General features: G+C 53.9%; 1 protein-coding gene across 1 annotated transcript; it reads right to left on the bottom strand.

Annotated features, from left to right (window-relative positions):
- Positions 1-3,504: 3,504 nt before the first annotated feature.
- LOC114898294 (paired box protein Pax-2-like) lies at positions 3,505-11,457 on the bottom strand (the record flags this gene model as incomplete). Its single annotated transcript, XM_029227588.1, has 3 exons — positions 3,505-3,971; positions 9,730-9,849; positions 11,372-11,457. Coding segments are annotated over 3 exons (337 nt in total), but the record flags the coding sequence as incomplete, so codon positions are not given.
- Between the last annotated feature and the right edge of the window lie 798 nt (positions 11,458-12,255).

Here is a 12,255-nt window from a genome sequence, read left to right as displayed (position 1 = left end):
ACACACACACACACACACACACACACACACACACACACACACACACAGACACACACTATAGCTCTTGAAAAAGATGAAGCCTGGGCAGGAGGAGGACGGGTGGGCAAGGTGTAAAAGCTCTGTCTGAAGGAGGAAGCCTCAGCCCAGCCCTGGAAAGACCCCCGTGAGATGTCCACATGCTTGTCTCCAGCGGAGATGAGCACAAAGGGTGCTTTGAGGCAGGCCGGCGGGCACCTCAGGGAGGGAGGGATGCTGACATTTCGCTCGGATGACCAAATGAGGAGCCACCTGGAGGCTGGGATACGGGCTCCAAGGAAGGGAGGGAGAGAAGGCGAGGCCTCCATGCAGGTTGAGGTCTGTGAGGCCTCCCTTGTCTGGTGCTGTCAAGGTCAGCAGGTTTGAGTTCACCGAAGGGTCAGGATGGTTTGAATTACTGGCTGTGCTGCAACTACTCGGCTCGTGATCCGTCTCCCAGCCCTCCCCCAACCCTCCTGGCCCTTCCACCCCCACGGGGGAGAATGGGGAGGGTCCCCCCTGCCGGCCACCGGGGCCCTGAGGAAGGCAAGCAAGGGAGGGGCCCTTCCCTGGGCTCTGGGGCCCCTCTTGTGCAGCCAGCAATGGTCGGGAGGCTGCTGGGACCCATTCCTCTGGCAGGTGGCACTCCTGGGTCTCCCCAGCTTACCTTCTCCCCGACCCTTTTTCTGAGGGGTCCTCCAGGCCCCTGCCCGGATTTCTCTCTTGTTGCCCTTGCCTGTGGGGGAAGGAGGACGACACCTACCTGCAGGGCTGGAAGGTAGTTGCCAAGTGGAAGACAAGGGGTTGAAGATGTGTTCTGACACAGTGGGTGTGCATACACGTGCACAGGAGCGCACAGATGCGGGAGTGGGGAGGACCCGAGGCCTCTGCTGAGAAAGTTATTGCTATTCCCACCCCAATTTCCAGTGGTGGAGGGTCACACACAGCCCCTCCACTGCAAGTCTGTACCTCCTCTCCTGGGGAGCGGGGTCAATCCATCCATTCTGACTTTTTGGCACTTTACGAAAAAAATATACTCTTTTGTGCTAAATCTCAACATCCTTCCTCAGACAACCAAATATAACTCTTTACCCACAACAGCATGAACTGGCTGGGAAACTAAGGTGGTTAATGACGTGGCTGCAGTCTCTGATATAAACGCAGGGATTTAGGTACAAATTCACACACCTATGTCAGCTACACACAGCCATGGCTAAACCCTGCTATCTCTCTACAGAAAAAAGTAAGTCCGAGTGTGCACAGGGCGCAAGGCAAAGGTCTCAGTAAAACCTTTAAACCTAACTCTGTATAATGACATGGTTGGTGTTCAACAGGCTCGTAGCCAACATCACCCTGAGAGTTAGGCTAAAATATGCGATCCAACTAAGATAGAAAAATTCCCCCCTCAGGTATGAACGGTCTAATTTCCCATGTTACTAGGAAGATATACTCATAACAATGAATGTGTGTTCAGCAGTGGGTTTGGGGGTTTGTGTGTCTTAGCAAATGCTGACCTTTAAAACTTAGTTTGCTCTTGGGCTGGAGTGGACAGTAGCCAGGGTTTGAATATTTGTTGGAAAATGAACATAGGTTGAGCTTTGTTAATACAGTTAAAGTTGGGTGCTTGTCTAGACAGATGACTACCTCCATGCAGATTTTGTTTCTGGACTTTCATAGAACCTGCCTCCTTAGGTTCAGAGTCTGTGACCTGTGCTTGGTAGTATGTAATGTTTGTGAAATAATATAATTCTAGCAATAACCCGCAGAGGTACTTTCCTTACAGAAACTCAAACACTACTTGGCTTCCCTCTGCCAATATACTGTCCTCATGCAGTGCCTGGCCGGGGCCTGGAGGAGAGTAAAAGCAAAAATGGCTCTGCGACATCCTGCCCATGATGCAAGCTCACTCCAGAGGTCTGAGAGCACAGCACCCCGGGTCCACGCTCCTGGATGGGTCTTCTCTAAGAAAGGAGTTGGATGGCTGGGAGTGTGTGTGTAGGGACTGAGTGGCAAACAGACATAACTGCTCCCAAGTGCTGGGTTTAGGTTAAGGAATCAGTACAACCTCCTTTTGTTTACCCAACATAGTGCAACCTCACCTTGCCTCTGGGCCCTCCTCTGCACCCCTTCCAGCTCCTTCAGGCTGCATCCTGTCCCACTAAAATGATGTGGACTCAGCGAAACTTCCCTAAGCATTTCCCATGCAGGGAGCGCTCAGATCCCTCTCTGCTTCTGCCAGGCCCCAGCCCCTGGACCAAAAGGCCACAGAGAACAGGCGCTGTGGGCCCCAGAGAGTCAGGCTCCGGCTGCTGCCTCTGCCTCTAAATGTCCACCCATGCAAACCTGCCAAGGAGCGCTCACCTGCAGATTCCCCCCAGCAGCCTCCTCCAGGACCGAAGGTCCGAGCCTTGAGCACCCAGAGTCCCAGCGCCTGGCAGCTGGCCAGCGGCGGCCTCTCCTCTTTCCCAGGGTCCTCCTTGCCTGCCTTTTCTGACACCAGCACTCCTCCCGCTGCCCCTCCAGAAAGAGAGCAGGGAAGAGAGCCCGGTGACCAGGGCATGCCTGGTTTACATTAATGAGATACACCGAGTGTAATCCAGCCATGGGGGCAGCCTACAAAAGGAGGTGATCTCGGGCGGCCAGGAGCAGAGCTGCTCAGGTAATTGGTTTATCTATCTGGAAGCAGGGGGAGCAATCTCAGCACAGACAGACTAGCAGTAAAGTCTCTTCCTTAAGGCTATTTCCTTTGTCTTTTCAATTGCTTGCACATCCATGTGAGAGAGGGAGAGAGTGTTAAAGAGAGAGGGAGAGGGAGAAATGTTAATTTGTGAATTAATGGCTTTTCTCAGCGGAATTGTAAATTCAAATGTCACCTCACACGGTGACACCACGGCTGGTCTGCTGAAGAAGCAATGATAAGATCCCCCACCTCCCTCGGTGCCCCTCCCTCTCCAAAGATAGCTGCGGAGTGGAACATGCTACTTTTAATTTGCAATAACAACACAACAGAGGTATGCAGTAATGACTGCCTTCTTCTCCCCTCCTCCTGGCTTCCTTCCCCCCAGTCCAGTTGGCTCCCCACTTCCTCCCTCCCACCCCTCTGCTCTTCTGAAGCAACACCTCACCTCACCCTGGCTGCCCCCCACCCCACCCCAACCAGGGCCTGATCACATGGGGGGGGTGCCTTTGGAATTGATGCTGCAACCCTCTCTTCTCCTTCAATAATCAGGGAATTAATGACCCTGAAGTTAAAGTGAGGCTGATACCGAGGCCCTGCCCAGCGTTGGGAAAAAGCCTTCATTGTTTTCAAGCAGGAGGCGGGCAGCAGTGAGGGAGATTCATGGATGGAGATTGAATATGCAATTTTCTTTCACCTTGCCAAGAGCTGCCCCTGGGCTGTGCCTGGCCTAAATTTTTCCTTTTACCATCTCTGCCTTATCCGGCCCTCCCACCTCCCTTCCATTCTTTCCAGAAAATTACCTTCAAAATTGATTTCCACTTTTACAAACAAATATAATGGGAACACAGGAAAAAACTTGGGCCGTGATGAATTAGGGCTGTCAGGTGTTTCCAGGTCTCCTTTGCTTTTGTTTTACAACCCGATCTGCTCTTTGTTTTTCCAAGGGCTGGAAAAAGTGTCCCCCATCCACTGAGGGCCTGACCCTCCAGGCCACGGGGCCTCAGTCCCCAAACCCAGCAGTAGCCCAAGGCGGAAGTGAGCCAGGCCCTGAGACTCTGTTAGCCTCTTGGTTTCCCAGTGGAATCCTGGGCCACCTCCTCCTATCCTGCACTCTGGCCCTTAGGAACCCACTCTCTGAAGACTCTCTAATGGCCACCCCCGGCTCTTTCCCCTGGTCCCCGCACCATGTTCCCTCTGGCCCCCATACCTCTTAAAGTCCAGACCAGATGCAAACCTCCACCTCCTCTAATGTGGGCAGGATCAGTGTATACCTCGACTAGAGCAAATAAGAGACAGACACTGAGAGATCGCGAAAGACAGGCAGGTTGAAGACCGGGTGCGGGGGGGGAAAAACCCTGAGGTTGGGAGACCAGGTTCCCAGTCTCAGTCTCCCTTGCCTTGGGGGCCAGTCCACCCATGGAGGCAGGATCAGAACAGCCCATCCTTTTGCCAACGGAATGCAGGGTGATGCCTACAGGGCCCTTTGGGCAAAATTCCATACGCGAACCTATGGCTCAAGACCATGCAGCCTTAGCGCACCCAGGCCTGGCTTAGAGCTCTCCCAGCTCCCTGGAGCTGCTGACAGGGACATGGACGTGCGCCTGCTCACCTGTGAACATCTCTTTGAGCGCATACACTACCCAGAAAACTGCATGCCTTCCCAGCGCAGTTCTGCATCCCCTTTCACCCAACGGTTTCAGAAAGGTAGAGAACACGCAATACCCACATTTGCATAACTCATATAAAAAAGCACATGTGGCCACAAAACAAACATACATTTCCCAAGGTAAATAAATAAATTTGTATGTGGGAGCAGAAATACACAGCGATGGATAGAGGGAGGGATGCCTCCATGTTAGAGAAGAAGGGGTCCCATATTTATTTACCCACATCTAAAATGCCTGTGGAGGCTAATAAGAGATGACATCTGGCCCAAGTGGATAACCGCAGAGCAGATGAGCAAGCAAAGATGGACGGAGGTCCTCCCAGTCACACAGGAGAGGCTCATATCTTTCCCCCACTGCCCTGGTCCCATCTAGGTCGGTTTATCCCAGCATCAGCTTCCCTAGGCTGCCCTACTTAAAAGGAGCTGTACCAAGATGAGAGAGGCTGTACCCAAAAAAGTTTCTTTCTGACACAACTTCATTTCCCCTTGAAACATAAACCTGCCAATTATGCCTTCCTCCCCAGGCACACAGCGAGCCATCTTCCAAGATGGAGTTGGCTCAACTCCATCTCCATGATCTCGTGTAGTGCTCCCCACATCCCTGTGAAGTAAGTACCGTCACTGTCTCCGTTTCACAGAGGAGAAGACTGAGCTGATGAAGGTTAAGTGACTTGCCCAAGGCACTAGGACTCAAACCCAGCTGCGTCTCCCTCCCTCCTGACCCCTTCCCCACTGAGCCACACTGCCCATCCCTGCTGCGCTCCCGGGACTGCCTGCTGGCCTCCACCCCGAATCCTTCTTCTGCGTGGGGGTCTTTGCAGCCTTCTCTTGCCTGAAGCCCAGGCTCCTAGACAGAGCAGGTGCTGCTCCTTCCCACAGCCTAATCCCCTCATTTGCTCCAAGTCAAATCTGAGCAACACACTGGGGGACTTTTGGGGAGAAACTAACTAAGGAAATAAACCACTTCTTGAAGTTACGGCTTCATCCAAAGCAGAAGGGAGCTATTAAAGGCAGTGACAGGTCTCGGCTGTTTGCAGCCGTGCAGTCTGCCCTGCCTGCAAACGTACAACTGCACCAGCCTGGCACCACTCGACTGCACAATTCATTGTGCACCTAATTAATGGAAGGCAGAATCGCGGCCCCCTGCAATCCCACACATCAAAGGATGATACCAACACACCTCCCCTCACACAGATCAAAAGACTCACACATATGACTTCATTCAGATTTTTGGACAAGTTATGTAATTGCTCTGGCCTTCAACAACACTGATGGACGGCAATGCTTTAGGCCACAGCCAAAAGCAACTGGGTGAAGGTAAAGGACTTAGGTCTTTCAGCCTAAAAAGAATACAAGGGTCCCTATCCTGCAGCCACATACGCCAGGGCATGCAACATTCGGGGAAGCAGTGTTCCTTCAAAGGACCCTAATATACCCACCCATAATTGTAGCCAAGAAGAGGGAAAGATTTTAGCAGGGTACTGAACGGGGATCTACCTTCTCAGATGGATGGACAGCCTGTCTGCCGGGTGCTTTGTGACATAACTTCCTCATCTATCCCTGGTCTGTCTACCTGTCTCATTCTGGGACCTCCTGGACTCTTGTGGGGAGGGGAGGTCAAATCTTCTTGACTAGCATATTTCTTAAAGGCAAGTCTGGGGATTTTTCCATTCTTCCAAAGGCCAAAGCATGAGAGGGCATCTCAAGCAGGCTCACAGTCACTGTCAGTTTCCTTTTTCCCCAGAGTCACAGCGGATCGGCCCTTCACTAATGTCCCCACAGATCTGATTGCTGCAGATACTAATAACGCTGTCCATATTCTGAGTACCAATGCCAATAATGCTCTGGGTATTATCACTGCGAACACCAATAACTACTGCTGAGATTGTCTCCAATAATGCCAGAGCACGCTGCAGTGACTGTCCTCGCTAATGCCCACCACCGTTACATTGTTAGTGCTGAAGAATAGGCCGAACCGTACCCACAGGCAGGAGCGGGAGTGGCTTCCTTGAGGACAGAGAGGCTCACAGCTCACCCCTGGGCTATGACACTTCTAGGGAGATGCCCCAGTGGGTGGGGCCAAAATCAAGCCAGCCTGGCAGGGGTACAGGGTCCACCTGGAAACAGACCTGCCCCTCCACTCCCTCGAGGTCTAGTCCGTTGACATGTATCCCCATTCCCATCCCAGCATCCCTCATCGTCCGAGTCAGCTCTCTCTTTTGCCTGTGGTGCTGGCCCAGTGGCTGAAGGATACACCTGGGTGTCTGTGCAGCCCATGCCCGAGGCTGCCTCCTGCGACCGGCCTGCCAGCTGCAGTGCTACCTTGGCCTGACTGCAGAGTTGGGCTACATCATCTTGACACATAATTATCTCCCCTATTCTTAATCATCTGAGCTGCTCCCTAATGCAAACTGGGCCTGGCTGCTTGGAGGCACCCAGAATGGGGGAAGGGGGGAATAGGCTGTGAAAGGTCTGCCTTTGCTCTAGCCTCTCCTTTCCCCCCTCTTTCCACCTGGGTCTGATGGATCAAGTGTGTGTGTGGTGGTGTGCGTTTGGGGTAGGGGGGTGGTCAGGGAATACTGGCCTCCCTAATAGGCTCTGGCCTCCACTAGGGGAAGGACAGCTCCATCTGGCCTGGGGTTGGTCAGAAGGGGTGTGTCAAGGCAAAAGAACCCTCTCCCCCAAAAAAGAAGCAGGGTCTCTGATCCTTCTTGCCAACTGGCTAGGCCTGTGGGTAAGTTTTTAAGCAGCAAGAGTAAACTTAGAGGCTGCCATTATCCCTCACCCAGAATTCAACTGCTTCCTGAGATGTCTCCCCACTGCCATCACCACCACCCTCCTGGAGGAGGGTCTTCCCCAGCCCAGCCCTGCTCTTGTCCCTTCCTGCCCAGACACTTGCAGTGGCTTCTCATGTCTGCAGGAAAAAGTCCAAACTCCTTATAGGGTCCCGTCTTGGCCTGCTCTCCTGTGACCCTAACCCTTCCGCTCAGCCTTACTGCCACGACTTCCCCTCAGGCCCTTTCATCCCAGCCAAAGCACCCCTGTGTTTTCAGCACAGTGTCTTCTGGTCACAAGGCTCAGTCTGTCTGATAGAATTTCAACTACCGTTGTCTTTGAACCGTGCCCCTTGTCCATCCCTCAGGCCCCTCCTCGAAGAGCAGCCTTTCCTGGAGGTTCACTGCCTCCCCACCTTGAGTTCCCATGGCCTGCAGCCCAGACCTCCATCACAACACAGATATCTAGATCTCTGATGGGCCTTTCTGCTCTCCGGACTCACGCGTTTTACATGCCCCACTAGACTGTAAGCTCCTTAAGAACAAGAATCATAGCTTGCTCTGCTCTGGGATCCTACAGCACCAAGCCTTTCTTGCGACTGATGCCCAGGAAAGGGTGACTGAATTGAATTGACTTGAAACAATGAATGTGATCAATTGCTCAGAGAGGAGAGCACTCTGTTCTGGGCCAGCCGGGCCCGACCTGCAGCGGCCGCAGCCTCAGGCCAGTGACTCTCTAACCCCAGCTTCTTTCACGGCCCATAGGAGCCCAGGAAGCAGAGGACATGCTTGGCCCCAACCGCAGACCAATAGGGGAGAGGACAAAGAGGGGAGGTCCTGGTCATCTCACAGGTGCTGGTGGTTAAAGGAGAAATCCTCAGGTTCTGAGGCAGAATCTTCCAGATCACTCAGAGTGCCAGGGAGCTTGGCGAAGGCCTGAGTGTGGGAAACCCCCAGAGAGAACTGAGGCTTAGGCCCTTTCATGCAGCCACCCCCCCTGCCCATCAGTGGCTGCCGCCAAAACAACCACAATGAAATTTAGTGAGTGGCAAAGGCCGTGGCAGCCAAATGGGTTTGGATGTTTTGGAAGAAGGAGAAATAGAGCCAGACAAGCTGTTTTCCTGTGAAACGAGGCCATTAGGGCTTCTGGAAGGAGGCCAGCCCCAGGTCATCCCTGTCTTGCCAGGCCCAGGCCTCTCCTACGTGCTGTGCTTTCTGCTGGAGGCCGGGGCTCTCACACTCTCTTTTCCCTCAGCCTGGGTCTAGGGAATCTCAGCTTTGTCTCTTTTCTCTGTTCCTTACCCTCTAGAGCTGCCCCAATCAAGGGCTTGTCTGCGCTTGGGATGACCACATGATTTACTGTCCAAACAGGACATTTTTGAGAGAAAAAGGAGACGCTGACTGGCCAAGACGCAGAGACAAAGGCATAAATTGGGACTGTCTGGACTAATGGGATATTTGGTCACCCCCCTATGTTCATATTCAGAGGGTTCTGTCTATTTCATGGGAGATACCCTTAAAATCATATGCCCTTCCTAGACCAGGAAGTTACTGTCTCCCCAGCAGGGACCATAAGATCAGGGCAGGAAGCAGGCTCCAGACACTGGTGTCTCCCTTTGTCTGGGCCTGCCAGCCCTGCACCCTGGCCTCAGGCATCAAAAGAGAACCAGATGGGGCTTCCCTGGTGGCGCAGTGGTTGAGAGTCCGCCTGCCGATGCAGGGGACACGGGTTCGTGCCCCGGTCCGGGAGGATCCCACATGCTGCGGAGCAGCTGGGCCCGTGAGCCACGGCCGCTGAGCCTGCGCGTCCGGAGCCTGTACTCCACAACGGGAGAGGCCACAACAGTGAGAAGCCCGCATACCGCAAAAAAAAGAGAGAACCAGATGGTCACCAAGGGACCCTTAATGTCATAATATTTGAAGAACACCTTCTTCCAAGTTCATCTCCACCACTCTCTCCTCTGAATTCCTTTCCCTGCTCCTCCTCTTCATCTCCTCACCCTTTAACTCCCTGCCTAACAGCTAGCTGCACCCGAGGAATTACAGGGAATGAGGGGAAGGGCCGGAGAGGAGCCTGGGGGGTGTCTCCTCCCATAGAGAAGAGCAGAGAGGGCCCATGCCCAGCTCCCCAAGTGGTCTGAATGGGCACAGGGTCCACGTGTTACAGAGAAAGGACACAAGGGTCAGCTGTGCATGACAACACTCCCCCATCTCCTGATGGGTTGAGATCAGAGGAGGACAAGTCAGGTTGGCTTTTCATCCCCAGGTCAGAGACCAGCTGTCCCCCAGCCTCCAAAACCTTCCCATAGTCCATGGCTCATGCTTTCCCTCCTGGCATCCCACCGGGATGTTCGGGATGAATCCCAGCGGAAGGTGAGGCAGTCGGGGCTGCTGAGCAGATGGTGAAACTGATGGCCCCACCAGCAGCCTGCCTCCCTCTCTCCAGGAGCCAGCAGGGTAGTGGGGGGACCCAGGCTTTGCTACTAAAACTGATCTCACAGCAGAGCAGCTGCGAGGCTAGGCCGAAACCGGAGCTCTGAGTCCAAGGACAAAAGCATGCACAGGGGAAGCCAAGCCTCTTCCCTCCTCCCTACCTTCATCACGTTTCCTCTTCTCGCCATTGGAGCGAGGGATCCCCAGGATCCCATTGATGGAGTAGGATCCCACTGGATCATTGGAGGTGCTGGAAACAGGAGGGGAGGCCGTACTGGGAACTGGACGAGAGTAAGGAGGAAATGCCATCAGGATAGCAGTTGTGATCGCAGGCCAAAGCCCCAAGGCTGGGGGCAGAGAGAAGCAGAGGAAATGAGGAGGGATGGGGAGCCCATAGTCCCCTCCTTCCTCTGAGGTTTAAGTGGGAACACATTGCTACATACAATTTAGGCTATTCACTGCTGTCCACCCTGGATTGAGTGGGGACCAGTCAACCCCAGGCCTTCTCTGCAGACCTAGAGATTTCACTCACTATAGATTGAACCCACTCCCTGAGTATGTGGGTTCAGCCAACAGCAAAAGCTGACTCAACCTAGAAAGCGACTCAGCGGTCGTGCAGAGAGCACAGCTCCTAGGATGCCTCTGTGCACAGCTCATCCTATCTGATCCCCGGCCGGACAAATCCTTCTAAACAAACCCCAGGCCATTGTTTCTAGTCTCCTGGGCAGAGTCTTTCCCAGTCCTGATTTAGAGTGTGGCTTTCTAAGGTCTATCTGAGTCTCTTAGAGACACAAGAATGGTCCTGATATTCCCCGGGAGTGTGGAGCTCCTCTCCCCCAGTTGCTCCTGGTCTTGAAATCACTTGAGAAGCTCCTAATTTCTCCTTCAGAGCACAGAGTAGTGAACACATTCACTCTGCGGTGATCAGCTCAGGTACAGCCTGGCCCAACCCTCCCTCCCAGCACATGCTGTAACACAGGCCGAGTAAACAGCACTCCTGCCAACTCCAGGGGGGCTGGGACCAGCGCTTTCTACTTCCTGCTGGTCAAGAGAGAGGGGACAGCTGCCAAGAGGGGCAGCAGGAGAAGTTTAACCACATCCCAGCCCCTAAAGCCCCGGACCTTATCTATGGCTTCAGCAGCACCAAGCGCCCTTGGGCCAAAGGGAAGATAGTGGGGGGGGGGGGATGGGAGCTGTTAGCAGGTGTTCTGGGGGACCTGGGTCATGTCTCTGTGACGCTGTGAGCGAGGGTCAATAAACGAGGAGGTTGGAGAGGGGCAGACAGTTACTGAGCGGATGAGAGAGACAAACAGATCAAGAGACACTGTTAAAGAGGAGAGAAGCCGTGAGGAGGGAGGGAGAGAGACAGAGGAACAGGTCCAGGGCCATATGGACAGAGAGGAGAGGAAGGAAGAGGAGAGAAGAAGGCAGAGGAGGGGAGAAGAGAAGAGGAGAATCTTAAAAATTAAAAAAACAAAAAATGGAGTAAGCAAGTAGATATGACAGAGGGACAGGGAACAAAAGATGGAGAAGAAGGAGCATGGGAAAGAGAAGGAAAGTTAGAGGGAAGAGAGGGAGGGAGACAGACACACAGACTGATAAGACAAGGCAGCTCTGAGGAGATGCTCACAGGAGGCAGAGAGCAGTCCTCGCGAGCTAGTCTCCCAGGAAGATCCCGAGCCTCTAGGAGCCCAGGGAGAGCACAGCCCTTGGACCTCAGACAGGTGGGCATTTCCCACGGGCAGAGCTGCTTTTCCCAGCTCTCAGGAGGATCAGCTTCCCCCCTTCCCTGAGCCCTCTTACCGATGGTGTGGCCAGGGGCAGTCACTCCGGTCCCGGCTCCATCCGGCGTTGGGTGGAAAGGCTGCTGAACTTTGGTCCGGATGATCCTGCAACAGCATGACAACAGCATCACACATCACATGCCCTCTCCTGCCCTGGTCACCTGCAGCCCAGTCCTGCAGAGGCGCTCCCCTGAGCTCAGCTCCCTCCTCACCCATCTGCTCCCTGCACCCCTGCCCTCTCTGACTGCTGCAAGGCAGGAGCTTGCCCTCCTGTTGGCTCTGTGATCCAGCCTAGTACAGCCCTGGGCAGAGACAGTCTGTATTCTGTCCTGCTGTGTGATTCGTGAATTGCACCTTGATGTTTGGTAGCAAGGATCGGGCAGCAGAGCGAGTGGAGCACAGCATCCTTCCCGTTTCTGCGAGTGGGGGCTGCCCTGGTGACTTGCTGTCCATCCTTCCCTCCTCAACCACACACATCTCCTCCCAAGAGGAGTCTGGAGATCATTTTGGAGCTGGCTTTCCTATTGGGACTGTATCACAGTCCTCCAGAGCCGAGGGAAGGGGTGAGATTTCCCCATTTCCTCAGCTAAAGAGAAGTAGCCAGGGAAAGGGCTGGGTCGCAGGTAATCCTTTCATCTCCAGGATTCCAACACAGTACTGGTCCCTCTGCCAGGTGTCAGGCCCTGAGCAGCTCCTTGAGCCCGCTTAGGGCTCTCAAACCTGTCAAAGCCCTGTCCCTGCCGAGCTCACTGGCCCGCTGGCCTCCTTCTCAGAGGCCTTACTTGGATCACACCTTCTTTACCAGACTAGGTGAAAAGCCTAGTACCTTCCCTACGCACTCCGTTGGGGTGGAGTGGGGGGGAATCCAGATCAAACGTCCCAGGGCTGGGGATTGTTAGTGAT

Source organism: Monodon monoceros, unplaced genomic scaffold, assembly GCF_005190385.1.
Source record: "Monodon monoceros isolate NGI ecotype Baffin Bay Population unplaced genomic scaffold, NGI_Narwhal_1 Contig2698_ctg1, whole genome shotgun sequence".
Taxonomy (NCBI): domain Eukaryota; kingdom Metazoa; phylum Chordata; class Mammalia; order Artiodactyla; family Monodontidae; genus Monodon; species Monodon monoceros.
Note: the sequence above shows the minus strand (reverse complement) of the source record. Positions and strands in the feature narration are given on the sequence as shown.